The 15,408-nt window shown below is 37.0% G+C and overlaps 1 protein-coding gene across 1 annotated transcript; it reads left to right on the top strand.

The window, feature by feature from the left end:
* The first annotated feature begins 4,084 nt into the window (after nucleotides 1-4,084).
* On the top strand, nucleotides 4,085-7,281 carry LOC107797084 (uncharacterized). Its single transcript, XM_075255149.1, has 6 exons — nucleotides 4,085-4,151; nucleotides 4,271-4,457; nucleotides 4,607-4,674; nucleotides 4,759-5,601; nucleotides 6,024-6,914; nucleotides 7,064-7,281. Exons 1-6 carry the CDS (start codon nucleotides 4,085-4,087, stop codon nucleotides 7,279-7,281), a joined length of 2,274 nt encoding a protein of 757 aa, XP_075111250.1.
* Nucleotides 7,282-15,408: the final 8,127 nt, after the last annotated feature.

Genomic DNA, 15,408 nt, shown 5'->3' with positions numbered 1-15,408 from the left:
GTTCATATATATCATACGTTTCTTACGAAATTCGGATTCGATATTCATTTCAAATGCAATTTCCTTGATCAAAATCATAGCAGTTGCAAATCCTAATATTCTCTCTCTTTATATATATATATATATATATATATATTATTAAAGAAAGAAATCAAACATTTTCACTTTGTTTAATTTTTTTTAACTTATACATAATGTATCAGATATTACAAAAAATGGCCCCGGTAAATATGAGACCCAAAGCCTTTCCTGTATATAGAATACACAAAAAGAGAAAGGCACCATCCTCAACCTCCACAAAAACATATTTCCTCTCACTATCATAATCACCGATCATTCCACCATAACAACACAAAAAACTTATAAATCATCCAAAACAAGTTGCAAAATACGACTTATACTTCAGAAATTGGATAACCTTTCGATAGAAGTGTAGAGGATGATCATATCTACCCAAAATCGGTTTTCGATAAACATGATAACGTATAGATTTTAGGTAGGATCTCACGGTTTTATATAGAAAATCCAACTTCTAATTGAGAAAAAGAAAGAATTTTTGTACTCAATAAGTCCGTTAAATGCGAAACTGACCGAATGAATATTCTAGAACCAGCATCTACTATTTATATTAAAATAAAATATAAATTGCTAGAGGCAAAATAAATTCGGGTCGAAAGTTAATGCGGATAAAAATGGGGGATGTGCACGGTTGACCACTAGTAATACATGTATTTAATTTTAGGCTACCGTTTAAAATGTCTTTAGTATTTAGCCACTCTTTTAATAAACTTTAACTGCTCGGATGAAAATACCCTTCTGCTCATATCCTTAACTTTTGTACTTAAGTTCAGGACTTCAGGACTACATGTCATTAACTTTTGAACTTGTAACTCTAAGTTCAGGACTTCAGGACTACATGTCCTTAACTTTTGAACTTGGAACTCAAACTTCAAGACCAAGCGTCCTTAACTTTTGAACTTGTAAGTCAAAGTTAAGGACCTATTGTCCTTAGCTTTTGAACTTGTAACTGTAAGTTAAGGACTGCTTGTCCTTAACTTTTGAACGTGTAACTGTAAGTTAAGGACTGTCTGTCCTTAACTTTTGAACTTGGAAATCAAAGTTAAGGACCTATTGTCCTTAACTTTTGAACTTGTAACTGTAAGTTAAGGACTGCCTGTCCTTAACTTTTGAACTTGTGTCATTAACTATTGAACTTAACTTTAGGACTTCAAGACTACATTTCCTTAACTTTTGAACTTGAAACTCTAAGTTCAGGACCATGTCCTTAACTTTTGAATTTAACTTTAGGACTTCAGGACTATATGTCCTTAACTTCTAGGAATGAATTGCATTTCCTGTTTACTCATCACTCCTTTTCTTATTTTCACAACTTTTAGATCTAAAAATAAATTCAAGAAGCTAAGAGCAAATAAACCCTATTGAAAAGAAAATACTTATTTGTAATCACCCCATATGTAGGAAGAGAAGGAATAGTAATTTCGTCATCATTTTCCGGTCATAACTTTGGCATCCGGTGGTGGAACTAACCAAACTTGGTGTCAAAAGATACATAATTTCCTTACGAATAATACCCAATTGGTTTCAACTTCAGATCTATAGTCAATTTTGGTAGATTTTAATTTCATTTTCACGAGTTACTGTAGCAGACAGTGTTCTTCATTCAATTTCAGCGATTCAGCTAATTCCAGCGCTACTTTTCAGCACAACAACTTGTTTTGATAGCGTGAAAGTGTTCTCTTCTCTTCTAAGATTGGTTTGAATTCTAAGCTTCATTTTAAACTAAATTACTGTTTTTTACAGTTCGGATTGTGAAATTGGATTCACAGCCATAAACAGTAAGTAACGTGAAGCTAATTCGAATTACAGTAGCATCGTTTTCTTGCAAAGCTGCTGCAACTTTGTCATGTAATTAAAGTGCTAAAGAATTACATCTGTAATGGACACACAAGCAGGTGGCCAGCCACATTTGGTGGTTGCGCTGCCTACACAACCTCCTCCAAACATTGCACAAACATCAGAGAACACAAATAACAAGAAACAGCCGATGGATTACTCCAAATTTCTGAAACCTTGCACTTTAAATGATGCAATGCAGGAGCAACAGGAAGTTGAGCCAATTCCCATTCGACCACCTACAATATTGAATGGAGAACATGTTATTCAGTTCACAGAAGTAAAAGTAGAAAGGATGGATATCATCGAAGGATTACAATATGTAATAGTTGGTAAATGTTCTTATGGTAGCCTAGAATTCAACAACTGCGTAAGTTAATACCAATTCAATGCGGAATTAAAGGTGAATGTAACATTGAATTTCTAAGGGATAGACATATTTTGATTAGAATGACGTTAAGGTAGGATATCTTCATTTCTCATCAAAAACTCATTACATAAAGGACAGGGATGGCTATCAATATCAGCTTAGGCCATTGATTTATGACTCAAAGTTTAGAGCAGATGAAGAAACACCCAAGGAAATGGCTTGGATTTCATTCCCAGGTCTATTGCCAACCTTTTTTGTGAAGGAATGTCTATTTTCTCTAGCTACAGTAGTAGGTAAACCTATGCATCTAGACATGGCAACAATTAATAAAACTAGACCTAGTTGTGCTAGGGTGAAGGTACTAGTTGATCTACTTGCAGATTTGCCTAAAAAGGTGAGGATGGACATATTCAATGAAGCTAAAGGAACAACAAGAATTGAATGGGTGAGAATTCAATATGACATGCTGCCTAAATATTGCAGACATTGTAAACTTCAAGGGCATGATCAATTTGAATGCTGGAGGATACACCCTGAACTATATATGGAGAAGGAGAATGATAACCAAGTAGATACAGCTAAGAAACAGGACATAGGGAACTCACAGCCTATAATGATGTTATATAGTGGAAAGGTGGTGGGTAATGTGAATGTTACAGCAAAAGAGCAATGGAAGGAAGTGAAGGACAACAGAGTTAGAAATGTAGTAATTCAAAATACTAGTCTCAATAATAATGGAATGGAGATGGAACCAGTTAAGCAACTTGAAAACAATAAGAACAAGGAGGGTACAAGCACTGTAGAGAGACAAGCAGAAGCACTAAGCAACAGTGGTAAGGAATTGGTGGCAGTAGACAATGAAGATAATGATCATGTTCAAGTAGCTAACAAGTTTGCAATATTACAAGGGATGGATGAAGAGGAAGAACCTGTTAGTCAATTGGCAATGGTGGCAGCTAATGCAACAACAAGCAGTTCAGCACTTCATAACCAAGCATCTATGAAGCAAAAACCAAAAAATATGGTCAATAACGAGGGAAAGTTAAATCCAGCAGCACAAGCTTTTCATATTAACTCTTCGGGGATTGGTTCCACTAATGGTCTAGTCAATGGAAAGGAGGCATCAAAAGCAAAAAATGATACTGCACAATGGGTAGAAAGAAGTTTCAAGGATAAAACAAGAGAAGGAATAGTGAAGATAAATACATCATGCCAGGAAATCCCATCACAAGATACATTAGTGAACAAGGTACTTAATAAAACTCCAAATTCTCAAGCAGAAGGGTCAAAATCGTCTACATTTAAAGAAAGAGTGCAAGGCTGTGGAGGCAGGCTATGGGATGCACAAAGGGAATACGATTCAGAGGAGAACGAAGTACCACTAGGAGCACAAGCTGACGAGGAACCAAATGAGAAGGACAAAGAAGAAGATGAGCAAAGTGTAAATGGAGAGCTCAATGCCAATGACAACAATACAACTGGTAATTTTTTAATAATGAGAGGATCAGAGGTAAATGATCCTGGAGGAACAGAAGAAGATAAACATCAGAAATCACAAGAAGACCCACAAGGACACAACACAACAGAGAAGGAGAAACAGACAAAACAAAAATAGTAAATGTTACTGTTACATTGGAGAAAAACCTGTTGCAGCTATTAAAACGAGGAGAAAAGAAGGCCTTGGTCCCTAAAAAGAATGCATTTGGAGTTACATCAGGAGGGAAAGAAGACAATGAAGAAGGAGAAGAACCTGGTAGATCAGGATACGACATGGATCAAGAATCAACTACCTAACACCTTATGAATGCTGCAAGGCAAGGTGACTTATCACCTACGAAAGTGGAAAAGGCAAAATCGGCAGCAAAAGGTAAGAAGAAGCAACAAAAAGATAATTTGGCAGTCCCAAAACCTGGGGTGCACACAAGGAGAACGCTAACTAAATCAAACAATTAGTGATGGATGCTCTCATTTGGAATATAAGGTCAGTCAACACACAACAGGTCTTTGAAAGGGTGACAAAAATGCACAGGAAAAATCACTATGAATTTGTAGGATTAATGGAGCCAAAGCAACAAGCAAAAAAACTGGAAAGGTACAGAAACAAGATAGGACTTGCACAAGCAATTTCAAATGTTTCAAACAAGATCTGGGCTTTCATAGATGAGGTATTGAGGTAACTGTTATGTATAATATGGTGCAACAATTAACACTAAGATTGTTTCATACTGAATCGCATGTGGAGGTTGTCCTAACATTGATATATGCTAAGTGTGATGCAATTGAGAGGATAACATTATGAGATTCATTATATGCAATGGCAAGGGATATGGATGCACCATGGATTGTAGGAGGAGATTTCAATGTAATATGGGATGAAGAAGAGAAGTTTGGTGGGTTACCTGTGTCATTGAATGAAATTGATGATTTTTAACACTGCGTCAACACTTGTAATCTCTTCGACCTTGGATTTAAAGGTAGCATTTTTACATGGTGGAATGGGAGAGCAGAGGAAGACTGTATATTCAAAAGGCTAGATAGATGCTTGGCCAATCTTCAGTTCCAACAAACATTTCCAGGAATAGAGGTGCAACATTTGTCAAAGACTAGTTCCGATCATAGTCCAATGTATCTGAAGTGTGATATTGAGAATCCACCAATTAAAAAGCCTTTTAAGTTCTTGAATTTCTGGGTGGAACATGCAACTTTTAAAGATGTGGTGAAAGAGAATTGGACAGCTGATTTCAGTGCAAATCCTTATATTCTTTTTAATCATAAGTTAAAAAAACTAAAGAAGGCCCTTTCACTGTGGAGTAAGGCTACATTTGGAGATATTTTCCAAAAGATAGCAAGCATGGAGGAGGTAGTGATGGTTCATGAAGCAGAATTTGAAGCAAATCCTACAGGGATGAACAGGGAAAGGCTACAAAAGGTTCAGGCAGAATTGATCAAATGTCTTGCACTAGAGGAGAAATATTGGCAACAAAAGGCAGGCATGACTTGGTTCAAGGAAGGAGATAGGAACACTAAGTTCTTTCACGCACAAGTGAGAGGTAGGAGGAAGAGACTTCAGCTTAAAAGAATTCAAAAGAGTAGAGGAACATGGATTGAAGAAGAACAAGGAATTGCAGAAGAGGCTATCAAATTCTACGAGGAACAGTTCACAGAAGTAGCTACTCTTTCATCATTTGATATCCTAGAGCGTGTTCCTAATCTGATTAACACTGAGCAGAATGCAGAATTGATTAAGCAGCTAACAAAAGAGGAGGTTAAAGTGGCAGTACTCGGACTAAATGGTGATAGTGCTGGGGGGCCAGACGGTATGACAGGAAAATTCTATCATTCTTGTTGGGACATAATAGGGGATAACCTGTACGACATGGTGAGGGCTTTTTTCAATGGTCATGAGCTACCCAAGTGTGTGACACACACCAACCTAGTTCTGCTACCCAAGAAAAAAAAAGTTATAATTTTTTCTGATCTAAGACCAATAAGCCTCAGTAATTTTTCAAACAAGGTTATATCGAGGGTCGTGCATGAAAGGCTAGTGAAATATCTCCTAAGTCTGATATCGGAGGAACAATCAGGTTTTGTTAAGGGCAGGAATATAGTAGAAAACTTCCTTCTAACTCAGGAGATAGTGACTGACATTAGGCTTAGAACTAAGGTTGGACCTAATGTCATCCTAAAGCTAGATAAGACCAAAGCTTATGATAGATTATCTTGGCTATTCCTAACAAAGGTACTGTGAAAGATGGGATTCACAGAAAGGTTAATAGGGATTGTCTTTGGATTAGTTTCAAACAATTGGTATTCTATTCTAACAATGGTCAAGCTCATGGGTTCTTTAAGTCCTCAAGGGATGTAAAACAAGGTGATCCTGTTTCTCCAACTCTTTTTATCTTGGCATCAGAAGCATTATCTAGGGATCTCAATGCACTACATACTAACCTGTATTTTTGTGGATATGGGATGCCAAAGTGGAGTCCAAAGATCAATCATTTGGCGTATGCAGATGACATGATTATTTTCTCATCCTCAAATGAAACATCCCTGATGATGATTATGCAAGTGCTGAATGCATATGAAGATGCATCTGGGCAGCTTATTAACAAGACCAAATCAGCTGTGTACCTGCATCATTTAACAGACATGGAAGTAGTCAGCAAGGTGGAAAGAATCACAGGCATTAATAGGAATGATTTTCCTATCATATATCCAGGTTGCCCTATATTTTATGCAAGGAGAAAGCTGGAATACTATCAACCCCTAATTACTAAGGTAATGGACAATCTACAATCATGGCAGGGCAAGTTATTATCAGTAGGGGGCAGAGCAGTTCTCATATCCCATGTACTGCAAAGCATGCCTATGCATCTACTATCAGCTGTAAACCCTCCAAATTATGTGATAAATAGGTTGCACAAATTGTTTGCTCAGTTTTTCTGGAGCAGCTCTGTAGGAGGAACTAGTAGGCATTGGGCTTCATGGAATACCTTATGCATGCCGGTTGAGGAAGGAGGAATTGGTTTCAGGTCACTGCACGATGTAGCAAAGGCATTATTCAGCAAGTTGTGGTGGAATTTCAGAACAAAACCAAGCCTATGGAGCTCTTTCGTATGTCAGAAATACTGTAAGAAAATGAATTCAGTAGTTGTTCCATGGAAAAGGGGGTCTCACATTTGGAGAAAAATGTTGGAATGCAGAGATCTAATTGAACATCAAATCTTTTGGCAAACAAAAAGGGGATCCTCACTTTATTTTGGTTTTAAAACTGGACAGGTCTTGGGGCATTATATTTTTTGGTTCCTCAGGACTTTGGCATTGATGAAACAATACAAAATGTACATGATGTTACCTTAGATGGTGAGTGGGATGTGGACTGGCTATTTGAAATACTTCCGGAAGACTTAGCAGTACACATTCTGGAGAAAATCAAACCACCTTCATCTCAGCAGGTTTTGGACATACCTTGTTGGATGCTGGAAACAAGAGGATAGTTCAGTGTTAAGTCAGCATGGGATTATACGAGAAGAAGAGACGAACCAAGAGCAACTTATAGGATGATTTGGGTAAAGGGACTGCCTTTTAAAATAGCATTTTTCATGTGGAAAGCGTGGAAAGCAAAGTTACCTTTAGATGATTTCTTGAAAAGGGTAGGCTACTGCATGCCATCAAAATGTTGGTGTTGTGTACAGCCTGACGAGGAATCTCTTCAGCACTTGTTTTTTAGATCAGAAACTGCAAAGACAACTTGGAATTATTTTCTATCGAGGGCAGGAATAGCTGTGGAGGGACTTACATTAGGGCTGTGCACGGATCGGATTGGATCGGATTTAGCCTATTTCGGATTCGGATTTCGGATTTCGGATTCTGAAAAGGGCAATCCGAATCCGATCCGAATTAACATTGGATTGGATCGGATTTTAAACTTTGGATCGGATAATTTTTCGGATTATCGGATCGGATTGTCACAAAAATTTTCAACAATTTAAAGTTCATTCGGTGTCTCTATCTCATCTTCCATCTACCAAAACAAACAAAAAAATCAAAATAAAATCAAAAGTTGAAGAATAGAACATGAAATAGACATAAAAGACAGAAGAGAAGAGAAGAGAGGCGGAAGAAAGAGACATAAAATCAAAGTAAAATCGGAAGTTTGAGTCATTGAGACTCTTTTAGTCTTCACTGACGAGAAGAGAGGTGCAAGAGAGGCGGAAAAATCTAAGTGAGTGAGGGGGTGTGTGAAAAATGAATAAGCATAACCCTAAAATTTTAGTGTGTATTTATATAGGTATATATAATTTCGGATATCAGATCGGATCGGATTAAAATCATACCAATCCGAATCCAATCCGAAAATCCGAAATTTCATAAAACACAATCCGTATCCAATCCGAAAATCCGAAATTTGAAATCCGAAAATCCGAAATAGAGTGGATCGGATCGGATTTCGGATATCCGATCCAAATGCACAGCCCTAACTTACATTGCACCAAGCAATCACAAAATGTTGGACTGCAAATGTGTGCTTAAGGCTCAAACCAGTAATGCAAGCACTCCCCTCATGTGTAGTATGGGAACTCTGGAAAAGAAGAAATAGTATGAAGTATGGTGATGTTGTGACAACTAGCAGAGTGATTTATCAAGTTTCATCAATTCTCCAGGCATTGGTGAAAGTGAGAAAGCTTGGGATGGACATGGTACCTCACAAATGGCAAGATCTTCTAGCTATGATGGAAAATTTCACTCTCAAACTTAAGGTTACCAAAGTCATGTGGGAATTTCCAAGTGCAGGATGGCTAAAAGTTAATACGGATGGTGCATCGAGGGGAAATCCAGGCAGGAACTCAATAGGTTTTTGTATAAGAAATGAAAATGGTGACATAGTCAAGTCAGTAGGGAGGGAGATTGAGGAGACAACAAACACAGTAGCTGAAGCGAAGGCCATGGTAGAAGCACTAAGGTTCTACAGATTTCAACAATACTCTCATGTATGGCTTCAAACAGACTCAATGTTATTAAAAAAGATAATGGATGGGATCTGAAAACCACCATGGATCATATATGAGTAGGTAGAGTAAATGATGCAACTAATGAATGGGGGCGATTACACAGTTACTCATATTCATAGGGAGGGCAACAAGCTGGCAGATCACTTGGCTAATTATGCTTTAGATCATGGAGAAATAGAATGCCAACATTTCTGGCATCTGGATGTACAGGGAAGGAGGTTAGTTAATGAAGATAAGCTGCAATGTACAAGGCTAAGGGTGAAGGTGGACAGAAGATAAGAAACAAAGAGAAAAGGAAGAGCAGGAGGCATGTCAACTTAATCGACCAATATTTACAATTCCTAAGGGAGGAGGATACTTATCTCGTGCAGTGAACAAGATGGGAACGTGAATAAATACACAGTAACATATAACAAACTATTGGGAGTTTGTGCAAACACGCTAGGGATTTTGTATGAAATGCAGGTCTCTAATGTATGGAGGGCTGTAGTGATTTCGAGAATCCATCTCATGTGCGCACATGGATTAATATGGAAAGTGTGAAGCCTGTCTCCTGGTCTGGGCAGCGCAATCGAGTCAAAAGGATACAGGAACGGAATAACAAAGCACACGCGTGCAATGACCTGTTTCAGAAAACATTGATACACGCATGGAGGGTGGCAGCTGCCACAACCAAAGCATCTGGGACGTGATTTTTGGGAGTAAAATAACATCAGGAAGGGACGCATGCTTTCACTTAGAAATACGTGTTGGAAGCTAGCATCTGGGATGTGATTTGTAGGGATTAAAATAACAAAAGGGAGGCACGCATGCTCTCAATGCACGCTGGCTCAAAGCTTGATGCACGCATGCTTTCACTGGACATCTTTTGATACTTGAGCATGTAGTAAATTGGCTCAAAACGAGAAATGGTAGAGCATGTACAGCTCTCTCTTCGACAAAGCCAGTAATTAAATAATGCCCAGCCATTAAACAAGGGCCAGTGCCTTCGGCGCAGCAACAACAAGTATACGAGTGGGATCAGAAGAGTAAACGAACGCGTCCAGTTTCCTAGGAGGCACCACTAGGTCGACTTTCCATGTGGAGAGATTGCAACTAGATAGAAGCAAATGCGAAGGAGAAAGACGTCGACTAATGCATGGATTTTAGTTATACAAAGTGTGATATCAACTTTGAGTACTTTACTCAACTTTGATAATAGGTATTATGTAGTTTACAAAATTTATTTCATGCACCTTTTAATACTTCATGACACTTTGTTTTTCCATTTATATATTAATGAAAACCAACCCTAGGCTATGCCTAGTGGATTGCTTAAAAAAAAACCCTATTACATTAAACTCACTAGAAAGAAAAATAATCAGCACACCAATTCTGCCACAAGAGAAATGACAGAAGCATAATATCTTCAACGTCAACCAAATTTTAAACAAAAAAGTAGAGACAAATCTAAAATCTTCACGAAAGCTCCCATAAAACGTCATATCCGAAAAAAGTCCACTGAGGTCCATTTCTAACATGCTTCAACATAGCAGCGATTTGTACCAAGAGAACACCGGAGAATACGAAGTCTTTATGTTTTGAATGCATCGGTGTATTTTCGTTTGGGGAGGAAAGGGTAACATAGTCTTTTTATATTAATTTTAATAGACTAGTGACTACTATTGCTATGCATTAAAAATACTGAATAAAGAATAAAAATCAGCTTAAACAGTGGCTACCCCACGCCATTTCTACGATAAAAAATCTAATGGACTACACATCGGGCCTTAGCACACTGGCCTTGTCATTTGAAAATTAGGCTACTGTCATAACGCTTGTCGTGACAAGTTTTAACATTTAATTTTCAATATTGTTTTTTAATGTAATTTTAATATATAAATTTTATTTTAAACAAGACAACAATAATTTATATGCTTTAATCTAAACAAGTTTGATATATTTTACTTAAAAATATAAAATAATACATGATGGATACTATATTGAAAGTTAACGAACTACAATAAAAACAATAACAACAAACTCTATGTAATCTTACAAATGAGGTGGTAGTTTGTACGCAAACTTTATCCCTACTTTGAAAAAATAAAGAGGACATTTTTTGATAGAACTTCGGAAAATAAAAGATCAGTATATCACGACTCGAATTTCCAACAAAAGGGATCGTGATGGTGGCTAACGTCACTTGCTAGGCAAGCCAACAAATAGCAATAAGAAAGATAATGCGAAATGTAAATAACATAACACCATAAATAAATGATAAAAATCAGAAGAATTAGATCAAATCTAAAACCCACATCCATCAAACATCTCTTTAAACTGGACTCATTGAGTACATGCGCCTACAGATTTAGTTAAATTCAAGATCTGGAATGGTACGTTGTTCGAAATAAATAAACAGTAATAAGACTATAAGAAGGAAAACTCCAAGGACTGCGAATGAGAATGCAACACTACCTCCGATCTCCTCCACCAGCTAGCTAGTCTATCCTATGAGTACCATCGGAACCAACACCAAAATCTGTACAAGAAATGTAAAAGTGTAGTATGAGTACAACCGATCCATATACTCCGTAAGTGTCGAGCCTAACCCAGACGAGGAAGAACAAAGCTAAGACAAGACACCTACATATAAGACTCTGTAATTAAGTAATGAGAAATAACAAGACGAGATAACAAGTAAAATAGCAAGTAAGATGACAAGATAAATAACACAAGTGAAAGATAACAAGTATAAAAGTAAGGAGATAAAGAATAAGAAAGTAAGGGAAAATAAGACTAAAGTAAACCATAATTTTATGCTCCCACAAGAAACTCCAAACAAGCCTTTCAAAGATAATCGCAAAGCAACATAATCAAGTCCTCATTTCATATAGTAAAATAAAGAACAATCAATACCAATAAAAGGCACGACATTACCTTTCATGATTTCACTCTTATTCTCACAAGCACAATATAGTAGCAAGCACGGAAACACTCTTCACGCATATTCTCTCTTCCTCTCAAGCACGAAAACACCGTTCGTGCAATAATTTTAATGTATAAAGAACGCACGACAACATTCTTCGTGCACAATCACTCTTCCTCACAAGAACGCATCACCCTCGTACAACTCACTCTTCCTTATCAAGCATAAACATATAAAGCAGTACCGAATAAGGTGGAAAGCACAACCAATATCAAGAAGAGTAATTGAACATAACTTTCCATATAAGAATTTGCCATTACTTTTGTACCAATAGCCAGATCAATATTTCAATAATCGTAACACGCAATATCTCAACAAGATCAATATTACTATTATCAAGAATAAGAACAATCAAAGAGTTTCACAACTTATTTAGAGCATGAAAGGCATAATACATAAATCAATATGCATGGCATAAATAAAGCTAGTTCTACCTTCATGCTTAACCTATGGCAAATGCATATACACTCGTCAACTAGCATATATGCCATTTCGAACACATAGAGCACATAGGAACTAAACACAATTACATCCTAATTCTCTCAAATCAACGTTAACCAAGACACTTATCTCCCTCTAGCAAAATTTGATAATCCAACACCACTTTCTCTTTAGAGCAAACCTTCAAACCACCCAAATCTAGCCAATTAATATTCAAATAAGTCAAAATAAGCTTTAAGAACTATCCTAGTATAAAAAATATTTGATCTTTAGGAAAAGCCAACAAAAAGTCAACCTGGACCTATGTGGTCGAATTCGAAATTAGGGCCAACACATTCTCCACCGAGTCCAAATATGTGATTTGTTTCAAGATTCTACCTCAAATTGAGGTCTAAATCTCTAAAATATAAAATCTTAAATTTCTACTCAATGAAAATTTATTTTTATGCATGAATTTCAATGAAAAAGTATCTCAGCGCATCCAATTGTGACAATCACAAATACGACAAAAGCTTCACAAATGCTAGGTCTGGAAGTCTCGCAAATGCTAACAAAGCTTCGGAAATGTGAAGCTGCCCCAACTCCCCCCAGCATAGCAAATTCGAGCAAGCACTCACAAATGCGAGACTCACATTTGCAAACAGTTTATCGCAATTGCGACGTCTGCAACACCATAAAAACTGAAACCTCTTCCAAAATAGTCTGAAACTTATTCGAAACTCACCCGAACCCCTCGAGCCCCAATTCAAATATCCACACAAGTGCAATAACATCCTACAAACTCACTCATAAGCTCAAATTATCAAAATAACTTCTAAAATCAAGAATTAAGCATCAATACTCAAAAATTTCAAAGTTCAAAACTTCAAATTTAACTTTTCACAATAAGAGCCAAAATGAACTCGAGTAACTAGGGACCCCAACCAAACATGTGTACAAGTGCAAAATCATCATATGAACCTACCAGAATCGCCAAAATACTGATCTGATTTTATTTGCCAATAATATTGATCGTGGTCAACTCTAACCATTTCAAAGTTCAAAAATCAAGTTTTCTTTGAAAAATTATATTTAACCTTTCTGAAAATCAATACGGACCACACACGCAAGTCACAAATCATCAAATAAGGCTATGAATGGTTACAAACCACTGTCACGACCCGGATTTTCCACCCTCGGGAGTCGTGATGACACCTACTAGTGAAAACTAGGCAAGCCAACCATTTGTATTATTTACCTTTTTTCCATTTTAATCCTTTAATAATTAAGAACCAATATCATATAAATAGCGAAATTTAATAAGCGAAAGACTGAAATGTAATATTTTAATAATGATACCAATATCAATCCACAACATAAACTACCCAAAACTGGTATCACAATTTCACCGACTGTCTAGGAATACTACAAATAAAGGTCCGAAATGATAAATACAATGTTGTCTCTGAAATACATAAAGGAGATAGAATGAAAGGATATAAGGAGACGCCAAGGCCTACGGACGCCTGCAGGACTATCCCGGGTCTCCGAATGGACTGAAGGCGGCAACCCAAAGCTAAGGTCCGAAAGCTGCAGCACTGGGATCTGCACATAGTACAGAGTGTAGCATCAGCACAACCGACCCCATGTACTGGTAAGTGCCTAGCCTAACCTCGGCGAAGTAGTGATGAGGCTAGGACCAAACTACTAAATAAACCTGTGCAGTTAAATCATATACATCGGAAAATAAAGGCAGAACTTCACAATTTAAAGATAGGAAGGGGGAATCATGCTGCGGGGTACAATAAGTATCAACATAAAACCAACAGTTAAATGTAGAGAAAACATAACTCAGTTATCAATAAAAATTAGTAAATCAAAGACAAGTGCACGACATCACTTTTCGTGCTTTAACACTCTCTCACAAATATCATGCACGACATTCGTGCTTTACACTCTTCCTCACCCAAGCAGCAATCACAAAGCAATTTGGGGCAAGAGAATCAATAACATCACAATAAAATCAAGTAATAACAAAAAATCAGTAAATAAACGTAAAGAACACTATAACTCAATTATCAGCAAGAATCAGAAAAATCAAAGACAAGTGCACGGCATCACCCTTCGTGCTTTTACTCTCGTCCTCACCTTAGCTTGAGGGATTAGGAGTTGTGCCCTATTTGCTATGTGTTATTTGTTGAGTACGACGTATAGGCATGGTGATGAGTATCTATACGTTGGTGTCAAGCATGCCTGTGAGTCTTATACTATGGTTAATGTGACTCCATTTTGTATTGTTCATGCTCCATTTGATAATTTCTATTGAGGAATATGACTTGTGAAAGTATTAATGTTAATTGAATATGGTAAAGCATTGGCTCAAGTTGAGAATTTAATTGTTGAACATGGTAGAGCATTGGATCAAGTTGAGAATTGAATTGTTGAACATTGTAAAGAATTAGCTCAAGTTAAGAATTGAACTGTTGAACATCATAGAGCATTGGCTCAAGTTGTTAATTGAGTTGTGAAATAAATGTGAAAGAAGAAAGGAGAGAGAGAATCATGATATTGTCTCCCTTGCTGGGATGTTATTGTTTTGATATTGTTTTCCCTTGCTGGGATTTGATTGTTGTATTATTGTTCCCTTGCCGAGATTTTATTGTGATTTCATTTATTTTCTTGCCATTATTTCATGTGATTGTTGCTTGGGTGAGGAAGAGTGTAAAGCACGAAGGGTGATGCCGTGTATGATTAACTGAGGAAGAGTGTAAAGCACGAAGGGTGATGTCGTGCCGCACGATGTAAAATTCCATGCCAATTATATTGATTTTATGGAGAGGATGAGAGTAAAAGCATGAAGGGTGATGTTGTGCAGTTTATATTGATTCTTATGGTAAGGACGAGAGTAAAAGTACGAAGGGTGATGCCGGGCACTTGTCCTTGATTTTCCTGATTCTTGCTGATAATTGAGTTATGTTGTCCTTTACATTTATTTATTGATTTTTTATTGTTACTAATTTTATTTTGGTGTTATAGATTCCCTTACCCTATTTGCCTTGTGATTGTTGCTTGGGTGAGGAAGAGTGTAAAGCACGAAGGGTGATGCAGTGTATTTTTTGGTGAGAGAGTGTTAAAGCATGAAGGCTGATTCCATGCACTTGTCTTTGATTTCCTGATTTTTATTGATAACTGAGTTAGGGTTTCTCTACATTTAATTGCTGGTT

This window comes from Nicotiana tabacum, chromosome 6, assembly GCF_000715075.1.
Source record: "Nicotiana tabacum cultivar K326 chromosome 6, ASM71507v2, whole genome shotgun sequence".
Taxonomy (NCBI): Eukaryota; Viridiplantae; Streptophyta; class Magnoliopsida; order Solanales; family Solanaceae; genus Nicotiana; species Nicotiana tabacum.
The sequence above is the reverse complement of the archived record's forward strand: the minus strand, read 5'-3'. Positions and strand labels throughout refer to the sequence as shown.